Genomic DNA, 20269 nt, shown 5'->3' on the forward strand with positions numbered 1-20269 from the left:
GTATGAAATAACCAACATTAAACCGAAAGTGATAAGTCTTAGGCGGGGGTTTTCCACGCGACACGGTATAAATACCGTTCACCTCAGACAACCTTCATCATTAACCTAGAAGGATCGGTGGCTAACAAAACAAACAGCACAAAATGTGTCAGACCAACCAACTCGTTGTCCACTCGGATACAGGTGAATTAAGGACGATCAACCTGTACAATGGAAAGATGAAGCTGCAAGACGTGACCGTGGAGCAACTGAAGATTGCAGCTTTGAAGGAGTTAGGGCGCCGAGGTAAACAGAAACAAACCAAAGAAGTACATATGACTTAAAATAGCAAATTTTAATTTTTAGAAAAATCTATGTATTTTTGTTATTAGTGAAGAAATGTTTACAAGAGCCCAAGAGGGTCGCTTGTAAATCGGTGTCACCAAAACCTTTTTTGAAAAAAATAAAAATAAAAAAAATAAAAAAAAAAATAAAAAAAAAATATATATATATATATATATTCTTTCTTGAATATGTATTTCTTGAAACTAAATCACCTGCAGTGCACATTTTAACTGGACTCTGTTCAGATTAATACAAACTGATCAGCGCTTTTTTTCACGGCTTTATTTCAGCTCGCCTTTAGAGATCTTATTTTCTGATGGGTGTAAAAAGTGAAACCCTATTTTCTCTCTCTCTCCCTCTCTCCCTCTCTCTCTCTCTCTTTCTTTCTCGTGTGTGTGCAGGGCTGAGTCTAGATATGTTGCGGCTGGTCGTCGAGGGCAAACCTCTGGACAATGACTCTGCCCGGCTGTCTGAGTATGGAGTCAAGGCAATGACTCATGTCCAGATGGTGAGGAAAGTTCATGGAGGCTGAGAGACTGAGATCATCGTCATCGTCATCGTCATCGTCCTCATCTTCATCTTCATCATCATCATCCTCATCAGCATCATCCTCATCAGCATCATCATCCTCATCGGCATCATCCTCATCAGCATCATCAACATCTGCATAACCTAAAGAATCACATACATACATATATATATTTTTTAACATATTTTATTTTCTTAAATTTCAAAGAGTTACATTCTTCATCATTAGAGCGTACGGTAACATGTATGTGTATATTCAAAACATTATGATCACCCCAAACCTGTGAAGGATACAATTTGTGTATACAGTTGTGTCACTAGAACTGTGTGGATTTAATGTATGTCTTGTATGTATGTTCTAATGTATGTTCTTATATTTTTACCATATTTTTCCTACAATTGCTTTATGTTTAATTTTGTGTGATGTGATATGATCCCATTAAAATTAAAAGTAATTCACACCTTGATTACTGTTTGGATGATCATTAAGTCATTATGTTTGGATAGACAACAGGAAAACGTAAAGGACTACCGTCAATATACGTGAGGTGATCTTATTTCAGCATTATCCTTTATTTTGATAAAGTTTAACAAGCCCTGCTTACTGATAACTATAAAAGATTATATGTTTTTATAATATAATTTTAATATTAGTTCAAAATACTCTAAATCTGTGAACCTGATGAATTGCTCATGAAGTAAATGGTAAACTTTAAATACAGTAAGCCTTTATTGCAGCATGACAGCAAATACAAATCCATTCTTTAGGGTATGTCTGTGAAGTTAACAATTACTCCAAAACTGTGTGACGGGACATTTAGTTTGTCGGTTATTTACTCAAATGTCAAAGAAACAAACAACAACAAACGTGAACCCCCCCTAATTTGCGCGAAGCTAGAGAGAGAGTGATCCTTCACGCTTTCCGTAGCAGACGACTCGTTATCTTCCCTGCCAACATGGCGGCCTTCAGGAGCGGGGTGACTCCGCGCTGCCTTGGAAGATGTTTCCTGCGCCAGACTGGAAAACTAAACCGAGGCAACCACTCTCTGTCAGACAGCTGGAACCACGTAGGTCTTCTTCACGGTTCCGCGCGTTTTACTTTGTCGCTGCTTCTTAAACTAAGACACAAACGCTAGCTTTCCGCGGCTAACTCGCTAGCCGGTTAGCATCCACACTGCGTAGTTATGTACATGCCTTCTGTGTGACTTTGACAGGAGCAGCCTCTTCAGAGGACCCCATTTGTTTTGTAGCACAGTTAAACCCCCGCATTTTTAAACCAAAATCACATACACGGTTTAGCTAGAAGCACTGAAATTGTGCTTATGACTAACTTGCTATTTTTTAAGTGTATTAAGCTACAAAACTGTATCTCCACATGCTAGCAGGGCTATGTCAGCAACTGTCAGCTTTGTCAGACACCACCAAAGCATTTCTCCTGGAATAATAGATGCAGAGACTGTTCCTCAAACTGTAGATTCTCCTTTCACATCGGCTTAGCTGTAATTTGAGGGTTATTTGGGTTTAAACTTTGCCTGTGATTTAGTCTAAACTCAGCTACTGTCACCAGAGGTCGCTATATCTCAGGTTTCGCTTGAACCTGCTGCACATCGTTCAATTAATCGACGTCAGTTATTTAATCCCTAAAAGTTAAGATCTTTCTTTTTTATTACTTCAGTTGGTGTGGTATGCTTCTAAAAAGATGAAAAAGCTGCCAGACTTTCTGTTAATTTTATGGGGAGATTATATAAATGACATAACCCAATCAACTGTAATCGGATACTGTACGTGTCTTCCTTTGCTGTTAAATGATTAAAATAAGAACACTCAGTGATTATTTTTATGTTTGATTAAACAGTGTTTAATGTTTGATGGATTCAGTCCTTCTGGCTGACACACTCCCTCTGGTGTCCACACAGCAGTCGCTCCAGAGGTCCCACCTGCACACAGCGTTTGAGAGCCACAGTCCTGTCACAAGGACTCTGCTGGGACGCAGACACCATGGAAAGTTCCTGTGGGTGAATGCCGTGGCCGTCAGACAAAACAGTTCACAGGTGAGCTGGCACCCAGGTGATGTAGTCTATGATCTTTTGCCGCGGGACTTGCAGACTTGTCATGCAGCGAGGTGACCCCTGGCATTTTTTACAGCCTTGCCTGCCTTGTTACTACAGATGTAAACTATTGGTTAGGAGCCCAGGAGTTAGTATTAGAGGTGATTGGTAAGAATAACATTTGTTATCACAGTCACAATAGACTTTTATAACCCCTGATATCAATACATTGGTTGGAAGATTATGGAAATATCTGACTTTAAAACTATTCTTGACTTCATATATTTATCTTTACATTTACAGATCCTACCTGAGGATGGATCCTCCCACATCCCTTTGCCTGCTGACCCCATCCCCACCATCACGCAACCAATCAGTGAACCGGTGACAGTCCCCGACCCCACCCCTGTTTTATCCCAGCCAGTCACTGAGCAGGTGCTCGATGCTGCGCCGACTGCAGTGGATGTCCTTCAGGCTGCTACTACAGACCCTACTTTAGCAGATCTAGGACTGGGCGCCTACACGCCAGTGGGACTCGTCCAGAACATATTAGAGTTCATGCACCTTGATCTAGGTTTGCCCTGGTGGGGAGCCATCGTTGCAGGTGAGCACAATTTAAAACATTTCAGCTGCTTTGGGAAAAATAGAAGTTTGTCATTTGCCAGAACAAACAACGTCTTATTGCTTGTGTTTTTCACACCTTATTCCTCTCCTTGGTATAGGAACCGTTTTGGCTCGACTGGCCGTGTTTCCAGTCATAGTGAAAGGCCAGCGAGAGGCAGCCAAGCTGAACAATGTGCTGCCTGAGATCACCAAACTAACCAACAAAATGAATGAGGCCAAACAGAGTGGAAACAAATTTGAATGTAAATGTTCACTCCTCTTTCTTCGTTTCATTTGTATTATCAGTCACACTTCTGCTCAGCTAATCCTGAGCTGCTGTTTTCCCTGCTGCAGTTGCCAAAGCCTACTCTGAACTGAACTTGTTCCAGAAGAAGAACGACGTGAATCCTCTGCGTGGCTTCCTGGTTCCTGTGGTGCAGGTCAGTTGATCTCTTTACATGGATCAGGTTTAATTTAACATTTATGGATATTTCGAAAAGTAGCGTATCTCCATTTTCCAACAAAAATGTTGTTTTATTGTTCCATGTTTTATTTATTTATTCATTTTTTTTTATATTTAAGATGTCTGCCCTGTGTACATTATTAGAACAACTCACTCCTCTGTCACTGTCCCTCAGGCCCCAGTCTTCATTTCTTTCTTCATCGCATTGAGAAAGATGGCCTATCTCCCGGTGCCCAGCCTGCAGACAGGAGGTCTCCTCTGGTTTGTCGATCTGACGGCATCAGATCCTTTCTACATTCTACCTGTGTTCGTGACTGGAACCATGTTCTTTATCCTGGAGGTAAGGCTGCTTTTATTTATCTCATCACAACTATAAAATTTTGCTCCAGTCCACCTGTATTTCAGTTATTTCCTGTAGTAATCACCACATTAATCTTGTTTTCTGTCAGCTGGGTGCAGAGTCTGGTGTTGACAACCCCAACCTGCGAGCCATGAAGACTGTGTTCAGGATTATGCCCTTTGTCATCCTTCCTCTCACTATCAACTTCCCCACGGTCAGTTCGTCACTCACTTACTCATCTGTTTTGTCCTAGTTACTTCATACCACAACATCTCTTAGACCTCTGCTGCTGCAACATCTGGACGTTCCGTGTCTAAAATATGTTTCTCCTCCAACAAACTTCAGGCAGTGTTTACGTACTGGCTGACCTCAAACTGCTTCTCCCTGGGTCAAGTCGCTCTGCTCAGACACCCACTGGTCAGGAAGAAGTTGAACATCCCCGAGAGGGTCACACATCCGGCCTCCGCCATGCCGAAAAATGACGGATTAATTGAAAGCATGAAGAAGGGTAGGTGTTGCAAAGATAAAAGGGTTGTTTGGCTTTGAAATCGTAGATGCATTTATTGACATTTCAAAGTTGCAACTCTGAGCATTTCTTGTGTTGGAATGGTTTGACCTTCAGGCTGGAAGAACGCTCAGTTGGCCCAGCAGCTGCAAGAGAGAGAGAAAAGGATAAAAAATCACCTGGACCTCGCTGCTAAAGGTCAGTTTCTCGACTTTTTGTTCCTCGTTAGGTTTGATTCAGAATTGTCTATAAATGAGAACAAAGGAGAAAAAAAAAAATAGAAGGTGGAAAAATACTGTAACAAAAGGTATTAGTCATATACAGTATATATTAACATATGTATTATCTCTCAAGTTTTTGACAGATGTGTAGCTTATTTAAAGATAAATGTAAAAAGGGAAAAATGAAAAAAACTGCCTTAAGTCATAGTTTAAAAAACTGTAAAATGTCACAATACAAAACTACAGTGATTGAAAGCTTTTGAAGGGGATTTGCGCCCCCTTGTGGTTTTCATGTCTTCTTGCAGGCAAATTAAAATAAAAGTATTTTCCCCAACACCCAGACCACTAGACCTAATGTTTTTTGTCATGCTGAGAGTTTGATTTTTGACTGCACTCTGGCTGCAGTTCAGGGGAGAGAGACGCACATTTTGAAATCTCCTTCAGCTTCAGTCTCGTTCTTGATTCGCTGACTTAAAGACTTTTAAGTGTCAAGCTAACAGCAAGTGGCCCTGCCATGAATGTCTGAAGACGTAAATACACATCTGAATCCTGCACTTTTACAAGCACTCAGTGAGTATTTGACTCGTGTAGTATATTTATTGCACTTATTTGAGTCTTCAGACTGAAGCACTTCGAGTGTTTGAACTATTAAATATCAAGCTGACTCTTAATGTGAACTGAATATCTTTTGATTTTGGATTATTAGGTGAACAAGACAAGATTTTAAAGGATGTCAAGAACATTTTTTTTGACTATTTACTGCCTTTTATGTATCAGATAGGTAATTAATTGGTGTTACAAATAATTAGTTGCAGCCATTCATCAGCCAAATAGTTTTGTGAGACTCTAGATTGCCAGTTGTCTAATGTCAATGATATGTCTCTGTTGAGAATAGACACCAGTCATTAGACAATTCATCTTTCCAAATGTCCAAAAACGATTTGTGTTTTATTCAGTAGTGCTTTCCCTTCCTCCCTGCAGGACCACTGAGGCAGACTTTTACCCACAATCCTCTGCAGCAGTCGCCTCCCATGGCTGCAGCATCTGCTAAAGACAAGCGTGCAGGAGGCAAGGCGAAGCCATGGAAGGACACTATTGGATGAATCTGACCGTCTATTAGCTTGACAGTAGAATCAGCTGTGTACATATTTATGAAGTGAAGAGAGGGATTGTTGGGGAAAGTTGTGATTATGTGTTATTCTTATTAAAACGTAAACCTTAAAACAACGGCTTTGTCTGATTATATGGTACACAAATTACACACCAAGACCACTGAAATGAAAGAAATTAAGTCATTCTATGTTGTCAACAAGTCATTTTATTATAAATACATGTTTGCAGCTCAGCTGTTTTACATTTAACAGCTAGAGTTTGAGTCGGACTCTGCAGAAGAATGAGTTAATTTGTGTAAAAATAGCCCTTTACTTCACTAGACCTTTAGAGCTAACTGTAAAAAAAAAACTTTCAACATGTGTGTAAATGCACAGTTACATAGTCTGAGCTCGTTTACTGCTCATTTTTCCTTGTGCAAATAATAATAACACCAAGGCTGCTTATGTGGTCAGCAGTGCTTTCATTTTCAGACATGGAACAATTTCACTATGCTTTAAATTTGCAGCCTTAACTTAAAATCAAAGTGTTGTGTGGTTCTAATTTCACACAAACGACATATCAATTAAACAATTCTCTACATTTCTGTAGTAGAAACAGGTGTTGATTTCTTCAGGAGTGCATCAAAATGTTCTCCCTGAATTTTCGCCAACAAGCACCCGGGCGTTATCATTCGTACATTCATTAACGCGATCACCGGGTCACGGTTGACAGGTCAGAGAGCTAGGTCCAACTCCAGCCCAAATGTCCGTCCACTGTGGCCTTGTGGCAGCACCAACTGGCCAAGATGAGTTCGGGTGGAGAGTTTTGTGCGTCATCAGTCTCTGGCATGGTGTTGAAACCAAGCGTCTCTACTCGGCCTTGTCCATCTCCGTCAGAACAGAGTAGCAAACTTTCTGAATCACTATACCAGATTTAGCTGAAAGAGGTTGAGAAAAGTGAAAAGTTAGAACATATGCTGAGAGTTTACACAAGAATGGTAATATTCTCCTTCTACTAAGACAGAAATACCCTTACAGGTCTTATAGGAGTTAAGAGCTAGCCAGGTACATATAAAGTACACTGCTGAGATAACAATGAATTGTATCCTGAATCTAAAATCACAGAAAAAAGTCCTGCATCCCTCTTACCAATGATTCTCCGTAGCCACAGCGGCCTCTTATGGGCCGGAGTGTAGCAGCAGAGGAAGTAAACGGGCACTCCGGACAGGGCGATGCCGATGCCAATCAGAGAGTTGACGGTGTCACTGTAGAGAGGCACCACCACCAGGAAGACGGTCAGGAGGCAGAAAACGATGGGGTAGAACAGACTGAGCTGAGGAAGAAAGAGAGGGGGAAGTGGTGAGATTATGGTCTGCATTACCACCAGTAAGACGGTCATATTCAACTCTGTAGCACCAGAGTTGAATATGAATGCAGCCTTTTATTGGGAAGTTGATCTGACGCAGAGACTCAAACCCAAAGCCACTTTTCAGTACTTGGGGTCTTGTGAAGTACCACTGCATATATTCTGCACTACAGACTGCTGTAAAATATAAAATTTTGGAATCCATCGGCTATTGTGAGAAGACAATCGTCAAAATCCAAATGTTCTGGGGCTTCAGGTGTAACCAGGGACTATCTGGATATCTGGGCCTAGACTTCCTGTCCCATGTCCCTGGTCACTGTTCATAGTCTGATTACCAGCTTCAGACACAAGACCTGACTTGAAGCTGCAAGACGATGACCTTAGACTACGACCGGAAAGGGCATACACAATGCGTTAGCTAGCTTGCGGACAAGGTATAACAAGATGTTCTACCTCATTCATTCTAACGACGTGATTGGCAAATTGATTGGAAAATAGTCAACTGATTTACCTTAAGAGGTCTTTTCCTGTCTGGCTGCTTCCAGCGCAGATATAGTTGTCCTAAAATGGACAAACCAACAAAAAACCAATAGCTGAAGCTATAGTAGTTGATGAGCCTGAAGACATCTTCTACACACAGGTATATGAGAGCCATGACGCCCTGTGGAAAAGAACATATGAAGTCAGGTTAAGAAAAGCAGCAGTGAGCGGGTAAAAATGACCAAAAAGAAATGATGGCGTGGGCCGACTGACGTTGAAGAGCAAGGCGGGGACGGGGGTGTAGCGGTGGACATGGATCATGCAGAGGTAGTCGGGCAGGTGGCCCTCTCTGGAGCCCACGAAGAACAGCCTTTTGAGACATGAACGCAAAATGGTGACGATGGAGGTTGATGACTGACAGAGAGTGGGGTGTCGATAATTACGTGGATTACGTGGCTGCACTCAAAAAGGCTTAATCACTCACCTGGAGGAGGCCAGGATGGAGGCGTTGAGTCCCCCAAAGCAAGAAAGAGCCACGGCCAGCGGAATAGTCCAGTTCATCACGCCAAACACCTGGTCTGCAAACGTCTGCAGAGAAAAGACAGTGAGGTCCAAAACCAGATAAAAAATAGGTGACACAATTTACTGACAGTCAAAGGAACTTACCACAGCTACAGCATCACTGTCCAAGATGGCATTCATGGGGAGGATGGTGTAGTAAGCTACGTTGGTCAGAATATAAATCACGGTCACTATGGGCATGGAAATGGCGATGGCCAGGGGCAGGTTCCTGTAGTTCACACAAACAAACAGCAGAGGGAAGCAGGAGAGATCAGACACAGATCCTCAGTCTGAAACGCAGGATTTCTCTGTCAAGGGTCAAGAGGCCGAATGACCCTGTGAGTGTGGGAAGGATGTGGATTGGAATAAGGTGCGGTTGTTTGTTACTTAATCTGCCTGGGAACTGTGGGAGAGGCTCGTGATCCAATCACATGTGTAGTCTTGATTCATTTGTTTAGCATTTGGCTGTGTGAATCAAAGCCTCAGACACATGCTTTCTTCCCTCACTCTTAATCTCTCTATATTATCTTCTTATCAGCAGCAACTTTCTTATTAGTCGAGGGAGAGAGAGCAACAAGTCTTTCAGGAACTGCTTTTTTATAATGCTCTATAAAGACTGCATAAACAGGAATGGCGCACAGCGTGATAAAAAAATAAAAGAACGATTTTAAGCATAAAAGCTTATTTTGAAACTAGTGTGCGTGATATACTGTCACAAGACAATACACAAAAGGGGAAGATCAAGATGTGAGCTAAAGAAGAGTTTTATTCAGAGTCATTACTTATTCATGTCCATGGGAGATTCAAAAGTTAAATCTGATATAAAAAATTGCTCCTCCATGAGCTCCACTCTGCGACACTAAGCAATCAGACAGAGACTCTAGAATATTAAAGAGCCGGTTTGCAATATGTTCCGGCTGCGTCTTGAAGAAGTCCACACACATGATCAGGTGTGAGAGTTTTTTCTTGTTTTCTCCAATGTATACGTGGCCATTAAGATTTTTTTGTTATGAAGTAAATGATGGTGACTCTGCAGTTGCCTGTCTGTTCTAAAATATTCTCCAAAACTTTTATTAGGTGTTAATATGACTCATTAAGCAGGTAGACGTAGGCTTGAAGACATAAACTTCCTTTTCTGAGCTGCAGTAGATGGACAGTAAATATAAGTGGAAATTTGATGCTAAAATTAGCGTGATTTTGAAGACGTGTCGGTCATCTTTCTTACGCTGGCATTGAATTCATTCCTGAAACAAGGTTACAGGACAGGTTACAGTGAATGCAACGTTGTTGACTATCGTACAGCAATGAAATGAAAAAGCGAACGCGTCCTTCGAGGGTACGGACACCAAACTGACATCAAGTAACTGCCGGCAACGAAGACCAACTGTGGTGTCATCTCACGTCTCCCGTGTACGGACGAAAAAATTGTACTCGAACACACCGCAAAGACTACAGCCAGCTGGCACATCCACTCTGCACTGCGTAAAAGGAAATAACTCTTCATACCAGCTGGTGGCGGTCATTTGAATTCGTCTTTCAAAAGAGTGAAGCCAGAAGAGACACTGTTAGCTAGGAGGCTAGGAGGCTAGGAAGCTAGTAAGCGCTACAAAGCGTCGTACAGAGCTGGCCTCTCCTGAATCCTGCTGTTGGTCTACAGTTTATTCATCCTAGATGATCATGTTGTCTTAGAAATATTTGTGTAAGACACAACATGCTCAATCAGACTGGTGTGTTACGGCCTCAATGTCTCGAAATCTATCGACGTGTCTTATCACTTGAGCCGTTCCTTTCTCTCAAAATGTATCTTTATCCGATGTTTCGCATTCGAACAAGCTCTCCTTACCTCTCGGGGTTCTTGATCTCCTCTGTGACAAAGTTGAGCGTGTCCCACCCAGAGTAGGAGAACAGAGCTGAGTACAGAGCCAGAGCAATGTCTCCCGGATCCCGAGATGAGCCATCGAACAGGTCCTCGAAGTTCTGAGTGTACCCTGAAAAACACCAACACAATTAATTCAGTCCATTACACAGTCTCCATATCGTAGTTTTAAATAATGCCATGTATAAACATCTTGCTATTTTTAGCGTCTAAGCACTGGCCGGCGATGGTTTTTGCACCTTGTCCAATCTTCACCAGGCCAGTGATGATGACGGCAATGAGAGCAATGACTTTGGCGTAGGTGAAGAAGTCCTGGACCCTGGTGCCCCACTTCACGTAGGCGCAGTTCACAAAGGTCAGCAAACCTGAGGGCAGCCGAAGCACACACAAAAATATCCATGTATTACCAGTACACGAACACACACGACCAGTGACATTTGGTCCGTAAACTGAGCGTGTGCCAGCATGTTTCCGCGTGAGAGTGCGGCCGATTTAAGGAAACGCTGCTGCTGACTCAAGCAGACTTTACTGTTGTTTGTCAGACGAGGAAACAGCTGAGTGCAGCACATACGAGCTCACACACACACACACACACACACACAAGGGCGCACAGTTACAGTTGTGGGCCAAACTTTAAAACGCTTAAAAGGAAAATTCTGTTGCCACCACCGATCTGATGACCTTGTATATTTCAGCCCAAGATTATGGATTTATAACCATTTTCACTTATTGACCCATAACTTTTACTACCGATACTTTTTTCTTTATAGTCCTCTTTTATCTGAGCAGTGTTAATGTGCTGGGAAAACATGTTTTTGTGCTTCTCCTTGCCACCTATCTTTCTTATCAGCACATGATCCCTCCTACTTCAGAAAAGTAGAGATAGTAGGATTTACTATAGCAGTCATTAACCCTGACTCTCATATTAAATGACAATTATTATAATAAAAACTTAGTATACATGTAGTGAGAATGTGATGGCTATTTCTCTCATTTCAAGAGGAATGTTTCTTGTGAATATTTCTCCTTAATCTGCGGTAACAAATTAACTGATAAAACTAATTCCCCCGCAAACAAGCTGAGTGGACATATTTTATCTGCGCTAGCGTGCACTTATCAGTCCACGCTGACCTCCACATCAGCCAGGAGTTTGGAGAAGACACCAAAATAGGAATACGTCACCCCTCTCTCCACCGCATAGACGTTTCCAGCCTCCGCAATCACAAAACTATCGTCTTCCAACGCATTGACAGGTGGAGGATCATAACAAGTCTGTTCCCAACAGGGCGCCCGCTCAAGCACAACACCCCGGACGGAGGCGACCGGCGATGAGCGGCGGAGAGGGAGGCTTCGCCGCACAGAAGTAGAGGCGTAGTGTGTTGACAGTGAAAGGTTAGAAGGGTGGGAGGTGTGAGATCGGGTTCGAGGCGGCTGTGCTGGCTGACCGGTAGTGGAGGTCAAATATGATCCAGATGTGAGGTGAAATGGAGATCTTAAAAGCTGATTTCTTGTGAACTCACGTGTAGATGGGAAGCTCTGAAAACCAGGGCTCTGACAGTTAGCATGAAGTTTACATGTAACATACAGCCATGGTCCTAAAACATCTTTTTTTTTCCTAAGTAGATTGCTGTGGTTCTCTAAAGGTTTAAGGGTTCATTTTGTCACGTGACGCACAAACCCGCTAAACTTTCCTGGACTTTCATGTTTCATAATTTGACTGCAAATATCACACACAATGTGCAATTTCCACATAAGTCTGATGCATCTGAGATCAGCTGATTTCTCCATTTCCACTAAGGCAAGAGAAAAGTGCTTGAAATGTTGTAATGATAAAAAAAAAGTCAATAATTATGTATCCTGAAGTCAGGATTTGTTATCATTATATACACGGATCAGGCACAACATTATGACCACTGACGGGTAAGATGAGCAACACCGATTATCTCATCACCTCATCATCTCATCCTTATCACAGCACCTGTTATTGGGCAGGATAAAATAGGCAGGATGTGTTAGAAGCAGGAAAAATGGGCAAGTGTAAGGATTTAAATGAGTTTGACAAGGGCCATATTGTGATGGCTAGGTGACTGGGTCAGAGCATCTCTTGCGGGGGGGTTCCCAGTCTGCAGTGGTCAGTATCTATCAAAAATGGTCCAAGAAATGAACCGCGGTGAATCGGTGACAAGGTTCATCGATGCACGTGGGGAGCGAAGGTTGGCCTGTGTGGTCCGATCCAACAGACGAGCTACTGTAGCTCAGACTGCTGAAGAAGTTAATGCTGGTTCTGATAGAAAGGTGTCAGAAGGTATTTGTTGCGTATGGGGCTGCGTAGCCACAGACCAGTCAGGGTTCCCATGCTGAATCCTGTCCACCCCTGAAAGCACCAACAATGGGCACGTGAGCATCAGAACTGGACCACGGAGTAATGGAAGAAGGTGGCCTGGTCTGATGAATCACATTGCTTTCCTGGGGAACACATGGCACCAGGATGCACTATGGGAAGAAAGCAAGCTGGCGGACGCAGTGTGATGGTTTGGCTCCTGCCATCCATGCGGACATTATTTTGACACATATCACCTGCCTAAGCTTTGTTGCAGACCGTGTCCACCCTTTCATGGTGGCCTCTTTCTGTCACAAAGCAAAAATGGTTGAGGAATGGTTTAAGGAGGACAACAACGAGTTTGAGGTGTTGACTTAGCCTCCAAATTCCCCAGATCTCAATCCAATCGAGCATCTGTGGGATGTGCTGGACAAACAAGTCTAATCTAGTATAGAGGCCCCACTTCACAACTTACAGGACTTAAAGGATCTGCTGCTACCATGTTGGTGCCAAATACCACAGCACACCTTCAGGGGTCTAGTGCAGTCTACGCCCCGATGGGTCAGGGCTGTTTTGGCAGCTTTTAGAAAGGTGGTCATAATGTTATGCATGATCGGTGTAAAGTATATCAACATTAAAGGATGCTAAATTAGAAGATAGCAAGACAAATGTTGACTTTTTATCCACAAGCGTTTAGTTATTAATTTTAAAACAGTAAAAACTATCTTGTAATTTTGACTTTTGACCTAAATCTCTTCAATACAATACTCAGGTCAGAGTCTCCCTTCAGTGAGCACTTTATCTCACAGCTATCAGCCCTCTCAGCCCTCCTCTGAGCAGTCCCTATCAGCGCATGGCACAAATGTGTATGTGTGCGCGTTTTTAAGAGTGTGTTCGTGCACCTTTCAGGAGGGTGACGGGACAGAGTAGTTATATAGATTGCAAACTATATAAATATCTCGAATGTCAGTGCTTATCAGGGAGATATTCCCTTGACGACCGCTCTGTGTCAGCCTGGCTCCTTGCCTCTGTGTTTGGTTGCCTGAGTGTTGGTATTTCTGTGTCTGTGAACTAGTGCTCGGTTGCCTCGGTGAGCAGTTTGGGGATTTTCTTTTTAGTTTAATTAATGCAATTCATCAGCTCTGCCCTTTTGTGTCTAGTTACCGCAACAGTCTGGGCCGCCCGCATCCGTACAAGAGAAAAGGTTAGCTCTGGTTTTACGTGGAGTTTCTTGCTGTTCGTAGACCAAGCTGTGACTCATGTCCACACTGTGATTTGAGGTTGAGTAAAATGGCTTTTTCCATTACTCTCCCTAAATGAGAGATCTCAGGACAGATCAGTTCCTCTTTCATCTACCGTCAGTGCTGATGCAGACCTCCTTACGGAAGCTCTAGCGTCACCGTTTTTCACTTCTCTCTGTCTCTAAATTTCACGTGCTTTGTCTGCATGTGAGGCTGTGGTTGCAGTGGACATTATCATCGACATATATCACTCACGCACTGCCCGTTCACACACTCACTCCAGATGTGTACTTACATATACATGCAGCAGCTAGCAGCCTGTTGGCCAAGTATGGAGCTATACAGGTGGGGAAGATGGGCTGCACCATGTAGTTGGAGAACGTGATGGCTATGACGGCCTGGCTGGTCGGCTCGATGATCAGCAGGGACGTCCACAAACGTATGAAGGCTAGAAAGCCCCCGAAGGCCTCCAAGATGTAGGCGTAAGAGGCCCCGGACTTGGTGATGGTGGTCCCTAGCTCAGCGTAGCACAGGGCCCCGAACACGGAGAAGATCCCACCGACGGTCCACACCACCAGAGAGAGGCCATACGAGGCGCTGTGGATGAGGACGCCCTTGGGGGAGACGAAGATCCCCGAGCCGATCATGTTCCCCACGATCAGGCAGACCCCGTTCAGGAGGGAGATCTCCTTCTTCAGCTTCATGGACTCCTGCGAGCCTTTAGACTTCACGGGTGGGGCGTCACCATTCGGCGCCTCTTGCGTAGCAGCGGGGCTGTATGACGCCATTGTTCAAGTTTGGCAGTGTATTAATTAGAAAAAAAGGTTTCAGTCACAATTTAAGAGTTTTTTGCCCTTGATGTGAGATGGAAGATTTCAAGTTTTCCTCCAGCTATCTGGGTTTATCTCCCGCCATCTGTTAAGGGAACACACACACATTCATATCAGAGATGCTGCTACCATGGAGACTGACTTCTCACAGCATACATACACCAAATACTTTGTGTTGTTTCAACTTGTCCGGATCAAGTCAAACAAAAACATATTTGCATGCCGCAGACGCTAATGCGGGAACAAACAACAAAACACAACAGCAGTGTGGACACGGCTGGATTTGAGAGCAGTTTGGTGGATTGGAGAGCCATTAGGCCGCACAGCAAATGGCCTTTTAAGGTTGAGTGTATTGACAGAGAGAGAGGGAGAGGAGCAAACATGCCTGAAAACACCGGCTCTTCACTGGTAACCGCAAGCTGAGGAAGAATTACCGACTGACACGCACATCGTCTCCCAGAACCGCCCAGATATCCACCTACACACACGAAGAATCTGATAGTGTCAGCGTTAGTGGCCGGTCACATGCTTTCCAAAGTTCAATACGCTCAGCTTGTATGGAGTTTGATGATGAGATAGACACGTCAGGCGTCCATTCACCTTTCTGCACCAGTAAAATCTGTGTAAATAGACTCCGACTTTCCACAGCATAACGTACAACCACACACAAATGAATGGCCTTAAGTGGAACTAAATGTTAATGAAGCTTTGAATGAGAAATAAATCTTACACGACTAAGCATCCGCAATACAGTAAATTTGAAAAATGAGAGTTAAGAGATTATTTCAAGGTGGTTTCAGTGATTATCTGCAGCTTGTTCTGTCTTCAGACTTTTCCGTAACACCGCATACGGCTACACACATCTAAAACCTCATACTTTTTCACCACGTTTTAGCCGTAAAGATGCATGAATTGATCAAACTAACCACTAACAGGCCTCATGTCTTTTGCTGATGAACAGTGACCTACATAAATGCATCAAACTAAGAACCGTGGCCCAGACCGTGGAAAACTGGTGCTTAGAAGACAACAAAATACCTCAGACGGACAGATTTAGATAGAACCAACAATGAGGCGCATGCACGTAAAAACTGATCCTAAGATAGTAAAACAGAAGACGTGAAATAAGCAACTCAACTGTGGAGACACAGGAGAGGCTATGGCTGAGACAGTATCATGAAAATATAACGAGATACCCTGATATGAACATGTACACGTGCTTTACTCTAGATTTGACCAGAAATGTAGAATGTAAAATCAGAGACTTTATGAGGAGAAGAGTAGCTGAAGCTCAGGTACCTTAAGGCAGCAGCAGCGGCGGCAGCAGCAGATCAGCAGCACGTGGGTTCATGAAGGACTGTAAAGGAGAAGGAGGACAGTAGATTAAATGCCCCGGGCATGTGACATGTGCAATGGACACTGAGAGGCAGGGCTCTCCCAGAAAGCAAGTACAAGGTCCAGGAGCTGCTGATAAGTAGTCCTCCTTGAGTTACTCAAGGTTACATCCTGGATCCAGAAAACCCTCTGAGCTCAGCTTGCACAGTGTAAGTCAATGATTGAGCTCCCTTTGGGACGATTAATAAAGCACCAGTCAATGAGACGAACATTGTGCTGTGACTTGATGAGTCAGGTTGTTATATGGAAGCTAGAAAAGATCTTAAAGAAGACACTGACTTATCAGGTGAGCGCTCATCTGGTCCCAGATCAGAAAATCTGTCTCTTTTTGTCAACATTCAAGTTAATAAATAATAAACTGAGTCTGCTGCTCTTCTGTGTCAATGGTTCAAGTGCTTGAATCAATAGGAAAAGCCTTGCTGAGCAGATGCAGTGGAGTACAAGCAGCTGTTTGGGGAGACTCACCCTCTCCGGATGCGCCTCCGCTCTGATCCTCTCCAAATCACTGCACCACTCTTGCTGGCTGATCAGAAATACAGTGTGTCATGTTCGACTCTCCTCGGCCTCTCGGCGTCTCATGGTTGTGTCTCTCTTTTTAAAGTCAACAACAAGCCCCTTCATGCGTCTTCCTCTTGCGTCTCTGCGCTGCGGTTTCCTCTTGTTTTGACTTTGCACCGCTGCGGACGGTCCTCAGCTGATGGACTGGCGGCTTTTATGCGCTGCTGGCTTCCGACCCCTTACTACCAAGGAAACGGGTCAAGGGGAGGGACGGGGGAAACAATTAATAGCCTCGCATTGTGCCTCCTGAGTGAGTTTCGCCGTAAAACTATGGGCCTGTAATTAAATTATCGCGCACTTCAAACAGGTGTTATCGCCGCTAGAGGAACTGGGCTGGTGCCGGTGGCTCTCTGATAAATGTTGAAGCGAAAACAACTGCAAGGAAATGTGTTTAGGAACATCATTACGCATTTAAAAATATAATGCACTGACTTACTGACTCACTTTTAGGTGTAAGTCATTACAGGGATTCTTGGCAGGCACTGAAAATGGATGGAAGATGTGATTAAAATTAATATCGTCACTTATTATATTAGGTTAAATACTTGAGTGCTCTTCACTTCTGTGCAGGAACAAAAATATACATTTAGGTCTAATGATGTGCTGTCAAACTCTTTATTGTTTGATGGGGACACATCAGTGGACCATGGCTCCCTCTTGTGGGTTGGACATAATGTGCATTGTGGCTCTTGACAGTAAATTCATGGGTGACCTTAGTCAGAATCAGATTTATCGCCACATATTCTCACACATACAAGGAATTTGTCTCGGTGTTCGGTCTAATAAACACAAGAGGGAATGAAAAAAATAAAAAGCAGGTACTGCAAGTTAAGTCAAATGCAAATACATTAAACGACCTGCCTGATCTTCATGGCCTCAACTCCTTCCTGAATGCATCATCCTCCAGCCTGCCACATGCTTCTTATATTAAATCATTACAGCAGCTCGATCAGATAGGTTCCCCCACAAGGTTTCTTCCTGTTAAAAATAAGTTTTCCCTTGCCACCGTCGCCTTAGTGCTAGCTCTGGGGGTTTCAGGCCAGGTTGGAAAGCAATTGAAAACAACTGTGTTGTTATTCACACTATATATGTAAAATTGAATTGAAATGCTGAAACAAATTGTAATATAACAGTCCTGCATTACATCCCTCTTGGTAATTGTTATAATGTTCAGTTTATCTTGAGGATGTAGTTTGTGCTGCTGTTAAAGTCATTCAGCCTAGCCCTCTGACTAAAACAGGGCTGTCAAAATAATAGGATCGTGTGTCGGTGGAACACAATTCAGTTTAGTCGTGCTACAAACAACAGCCTCTAAAGTCAAAACACAACTGAATCAACATCTCTCTCTCTTAGTTATTTTAAACAAATGCTGAATATGATAACCTTCATGAAGATGAGATTTATCGCAGGACCTATTTTTAAATAAAAAACATGTTAAACAAAACATTCATAATAATATGTAGAAAAATAATCTAGTTTTAAACCCTTAAATACACTTAAATACACAAAACGTTTAAGTTTCTGCGCTATTCTTTCTTGAGACATTTGTGTGACCTTTGAAAACTCATATTAGGACCCTTCATGAACCATAAAGAAACTACCAAGACCAGAAAAATCTAGACTCCTGGCTGTTCTTACCAACAAGAGACTGGAATTAAATGTAAAATATTAAGTAAGTACTATCGAATTTATTTATTCAGATCCCTAATATGCTAGTATAGTATAGTATAGTATAGTGATTCAATAATAAAGCTGCCACATCCCTGTAACTGATCTAAGGATGTACTAAAGTCACGCATGAATGGCAGCTTTAATTACCAAAATCCAAATGAATGAATGGTCAGTGTGGAGGTCTTTGTCTTATGAATGGTTGTTGATTTCCCATTGAAAAAGGCTAATTGAGCATAAAAAATAACCTTTAACACCTTTAAAATCTTTTTACTGACAATGCTTCATGTTTACAGAGAGCTGATTAATGCTTATTGATGAGTGATCAAAGTCTGTAAACGCCACACCTTTGGGCTTTTATATTCTAAGTTTCTTTATAAAACCATTTTCTTTCTGCCTGTTTTTTTTTTTTTTTTTGATTGAGACACGTCCCTTGTCACTCATGAACGCATGTGGACAAACTTCTCACACATGGCTCCTTTCACTCCTTTTGTCCCACTCTCTGCCCTGGGCATTCTTTTCCTTGGTTACCGGTTGTCATGGTTTCAGGAGCCCCTGTAGGCTAAAAACTGGAGGGATTAAAGGCGGCCATTTTGGGGACAGCTGGACCAGGTTGGTCCCTGTTGCCCCCTGTCCCGCTCCCAGTCACTCTGGGGGGAAGAGGGGTGGCATTGTGTGCGGATTAGAGCTTCCTGTGTGTCAGCTCATTACATGTGGTGGTGGGGATACGGCGGTGAGGGGCTGAGTAGAAAGAGTGAGGGAGAGAAATGAAAGAGAAAATGAAAGAGAGTGCATATAAAAGAGAGTATGACACAGAGAGGGGAGGAAAAGGCAGGGGGAGGAGGGGGTGGAGGGAGGGAGGTGGTAGCCTCTACAGCTGCACCCTCAATCACACTCATACAGGCTCTGATTATCCTTTTCACACACACATACAGAGTGCCGGGGAACTGAAACATATTAAAAGACACTGAGGGCAAAAAAAGGCAGAATTAGGAGACAGCTAGCCCAGCTCCCCAGACAAAGGACCCCCTCCTCCCAACCCAGACACACTGAGAACTGGAACAAACAAGAGAAAACTGACCACAGCGTGCATGCCGGTTGCACACAAAATAAGAGTCATGCAAGCAGAATACTTAAACAGATAAATGAATTCAATGAGACGCAAGCTGTAACTGAACTCAGACAAACGACAAATGGGTCTCTTTACATTGCCATTGTTTTATTAATCGTTTACACATCGCATGGGAACATATTTTGTCATTGCTACCAAAAAAAAGGGGGGGTTTACAAGGGGGAAGCAAGGCATACAAAAACTAAACTGATCTAAGCAGGAATGCAGCGAGTGCAGACAATTTGTGTAGAACACTCTCAAGTGCTTTGAGAGAGCGAGGAGTGGGGGGGGCTATAACGGACGGGGCTCATCGTCGACGATGGTTTAAGAATGCAGATGAACAACAGGAAAAAAAAAGACAATCATCAATAAGGTCATGTGCTGCTAGCAAGGTTTACAGCTATAAGTAAAGGCCTGTTTACAAAAGTATTGATAATCTAGCACAATCGTCGACTTCATTATCATTATCAACGGCATCACAGTTACAATCAATTGCTAGCATGTGTTTGTTTCAGTAGGTGTTTTCGGCAGCACAGGGCACAGTGCAACTCACAGTACAACTCAGCACATTAGAAACATGCATTCAGCAGCATCGCATTAAAAAACAAAGGAAAGAAGAAAGTAACAATAAAAAGGCATAAAAAGTAACCGCAGCTCATATATACAAACATTGGCCATTACTAATTTGGCCTGTTTTGGTATGGAGTTCATTTTGTACTATTAAGAACACTCCCCTTGTT

General features: G+C 43.0%; 2 protein-coding genes across 4 annotated transcripts; one reads left to right on the plus strand and one right to left on the minus strand.

Moving 5' to 3' along the window:
• Window positions 1-1676: 1676 nt before the first annotated feature.
• oxa1l (OXA1L mitochondrial inner membrane protein) lies at window positions 1677-6269 on the plus strand. Of its 2 annotated transcripts, none has more exons than XM_084543053.1 (10): window positions 1677-1919; window positions 2769-2903; window positions 3204-3504; window positions 3623-3766; window positions 3858-3943; window positions 4142-4306; window positions 4416-4520; window positions 4652-4814; window positions 4929-5009; window positions 6014-6269. In XM_084543053.1, the coding sequence occupies exons 1-10, from the start codon at window positions 1809-1811 to the stop codon at window positions 6133-6135; spliced, it is 1413 nt and encodes a 470-aa protein (XP_084399179.1). In that variant the 5' UTR covers window positions 1677-1808; the 3' UTR covers window positions 6136-6269. The 2 variants fall into 2 exon arrangements, with proteins under 2 accessions (XP_084399179.1, XP_084399180.1); XM_084543054.1 differs by having other exon boundaries at window positions 1784-1919; window positions 2772-2903.
• Window positions 6270-6449: 180 nt separating this feature from the next.
• slc7a7 (solute carrier family 7 member 7) lies at window positions 6450-16845 on the minus strand. 2 transcript variants are annotated; one of them, XM_084543019.1, is made up of 11 exons: window positions 16658-16845; window positions 16097-16154; window positions 14263-14882; window positions 10646-10771; window positions 10374-10518; window positions 8636-8759; window positions 8454-8557; window positions 8243-8339; window positions 8001-8150; window positions 7273-7456; window positions 6450-7061 (listed from the first exon to the last, which is right to left on the minus strand). In XM_084543019.1, the coding sequence occupies exons 3-11, from the start codon at window positions 14753-14755 to the stop codon at window positions 6994-6996; spliced, it is 1491 nt and encodes a 496-aa protein (XP_084399145.1). In that variant the 5' UTR covers window positions 14756-14882; window positions 16097-16154; window positions 16658-16845; the 3' UTR covers window positions 6450-6993. The 2 variants fall into 2 exon arrangements, with proteins under 2 accessions (XP_084399145.1, XP_084399144.1); XM_084543018.1 differs by lacking the exon at window positions 6450-7061 and having other exon boundaries at window positions 7112-7456.
• Between the last annotated feature and the right edge of the window lie 3424 nt (window positions 16846-20269).

The sequence above is a fragment of the Chelon labrosus genome (genome assembly GCF_963514085.1).
Source record: "Chelon labrosus genome assembly, chromosome: 1".
Lineage (NCBI taxonomy): Eukaryota > Metazoa > Chordata > Actinopteri > Mugiliformes > Mugilidae > Chelon > Chelon labrosus.

Excerpts from the sequence above, each read along its gene's own strand:
- slc7a7 (XM_084543018.1), bottom strand. The coding sequence starts at position 14,755 with ATGGCGTCATACAGCCCCGCTGCTACGCAAGAGGCGCCGAATGGTGAC. Across the intron at positions 8,558-8,635 it reads ACAGTGATGCTGTAGCTGTG|ACGTTTGCAGACCAGGTGTT; the intron begins GTAAGTTCCTTT and ends TTTTCTCTGCAG. Across the intron at positions 8,151-8,242 it reads TCCCCGCCTTGCTCTTCAAC|GGCGTCATGGCTCTCATATA; the intron begins GTCAGTCGGCCC and ends TCTTTTCCACAG.
- oxa1l (XM_084543053.1), top strand. The coding sequence starts at position 1,809 with ATGGCGGCCTTCAGGAGCGGGGTGACTCCGCGCTGCCTTGGAAGATGT. Across the intron at positions 1,920-2,768 it reads TGTCAGACAGCTGGAACCAC|CAGTCGCTCCAGAGGTCCCA; the intron begins GTAGGTCTTCTT and ends GTGTCCACACAG. Across the intron at positions 4,521-4,651 it reads TCACTATCAACTTCCCCACG|GCAGTGTTTACGTACTGGCT; the intron begins GTCAGTTCGTCA and ends AACAAACTTCAG.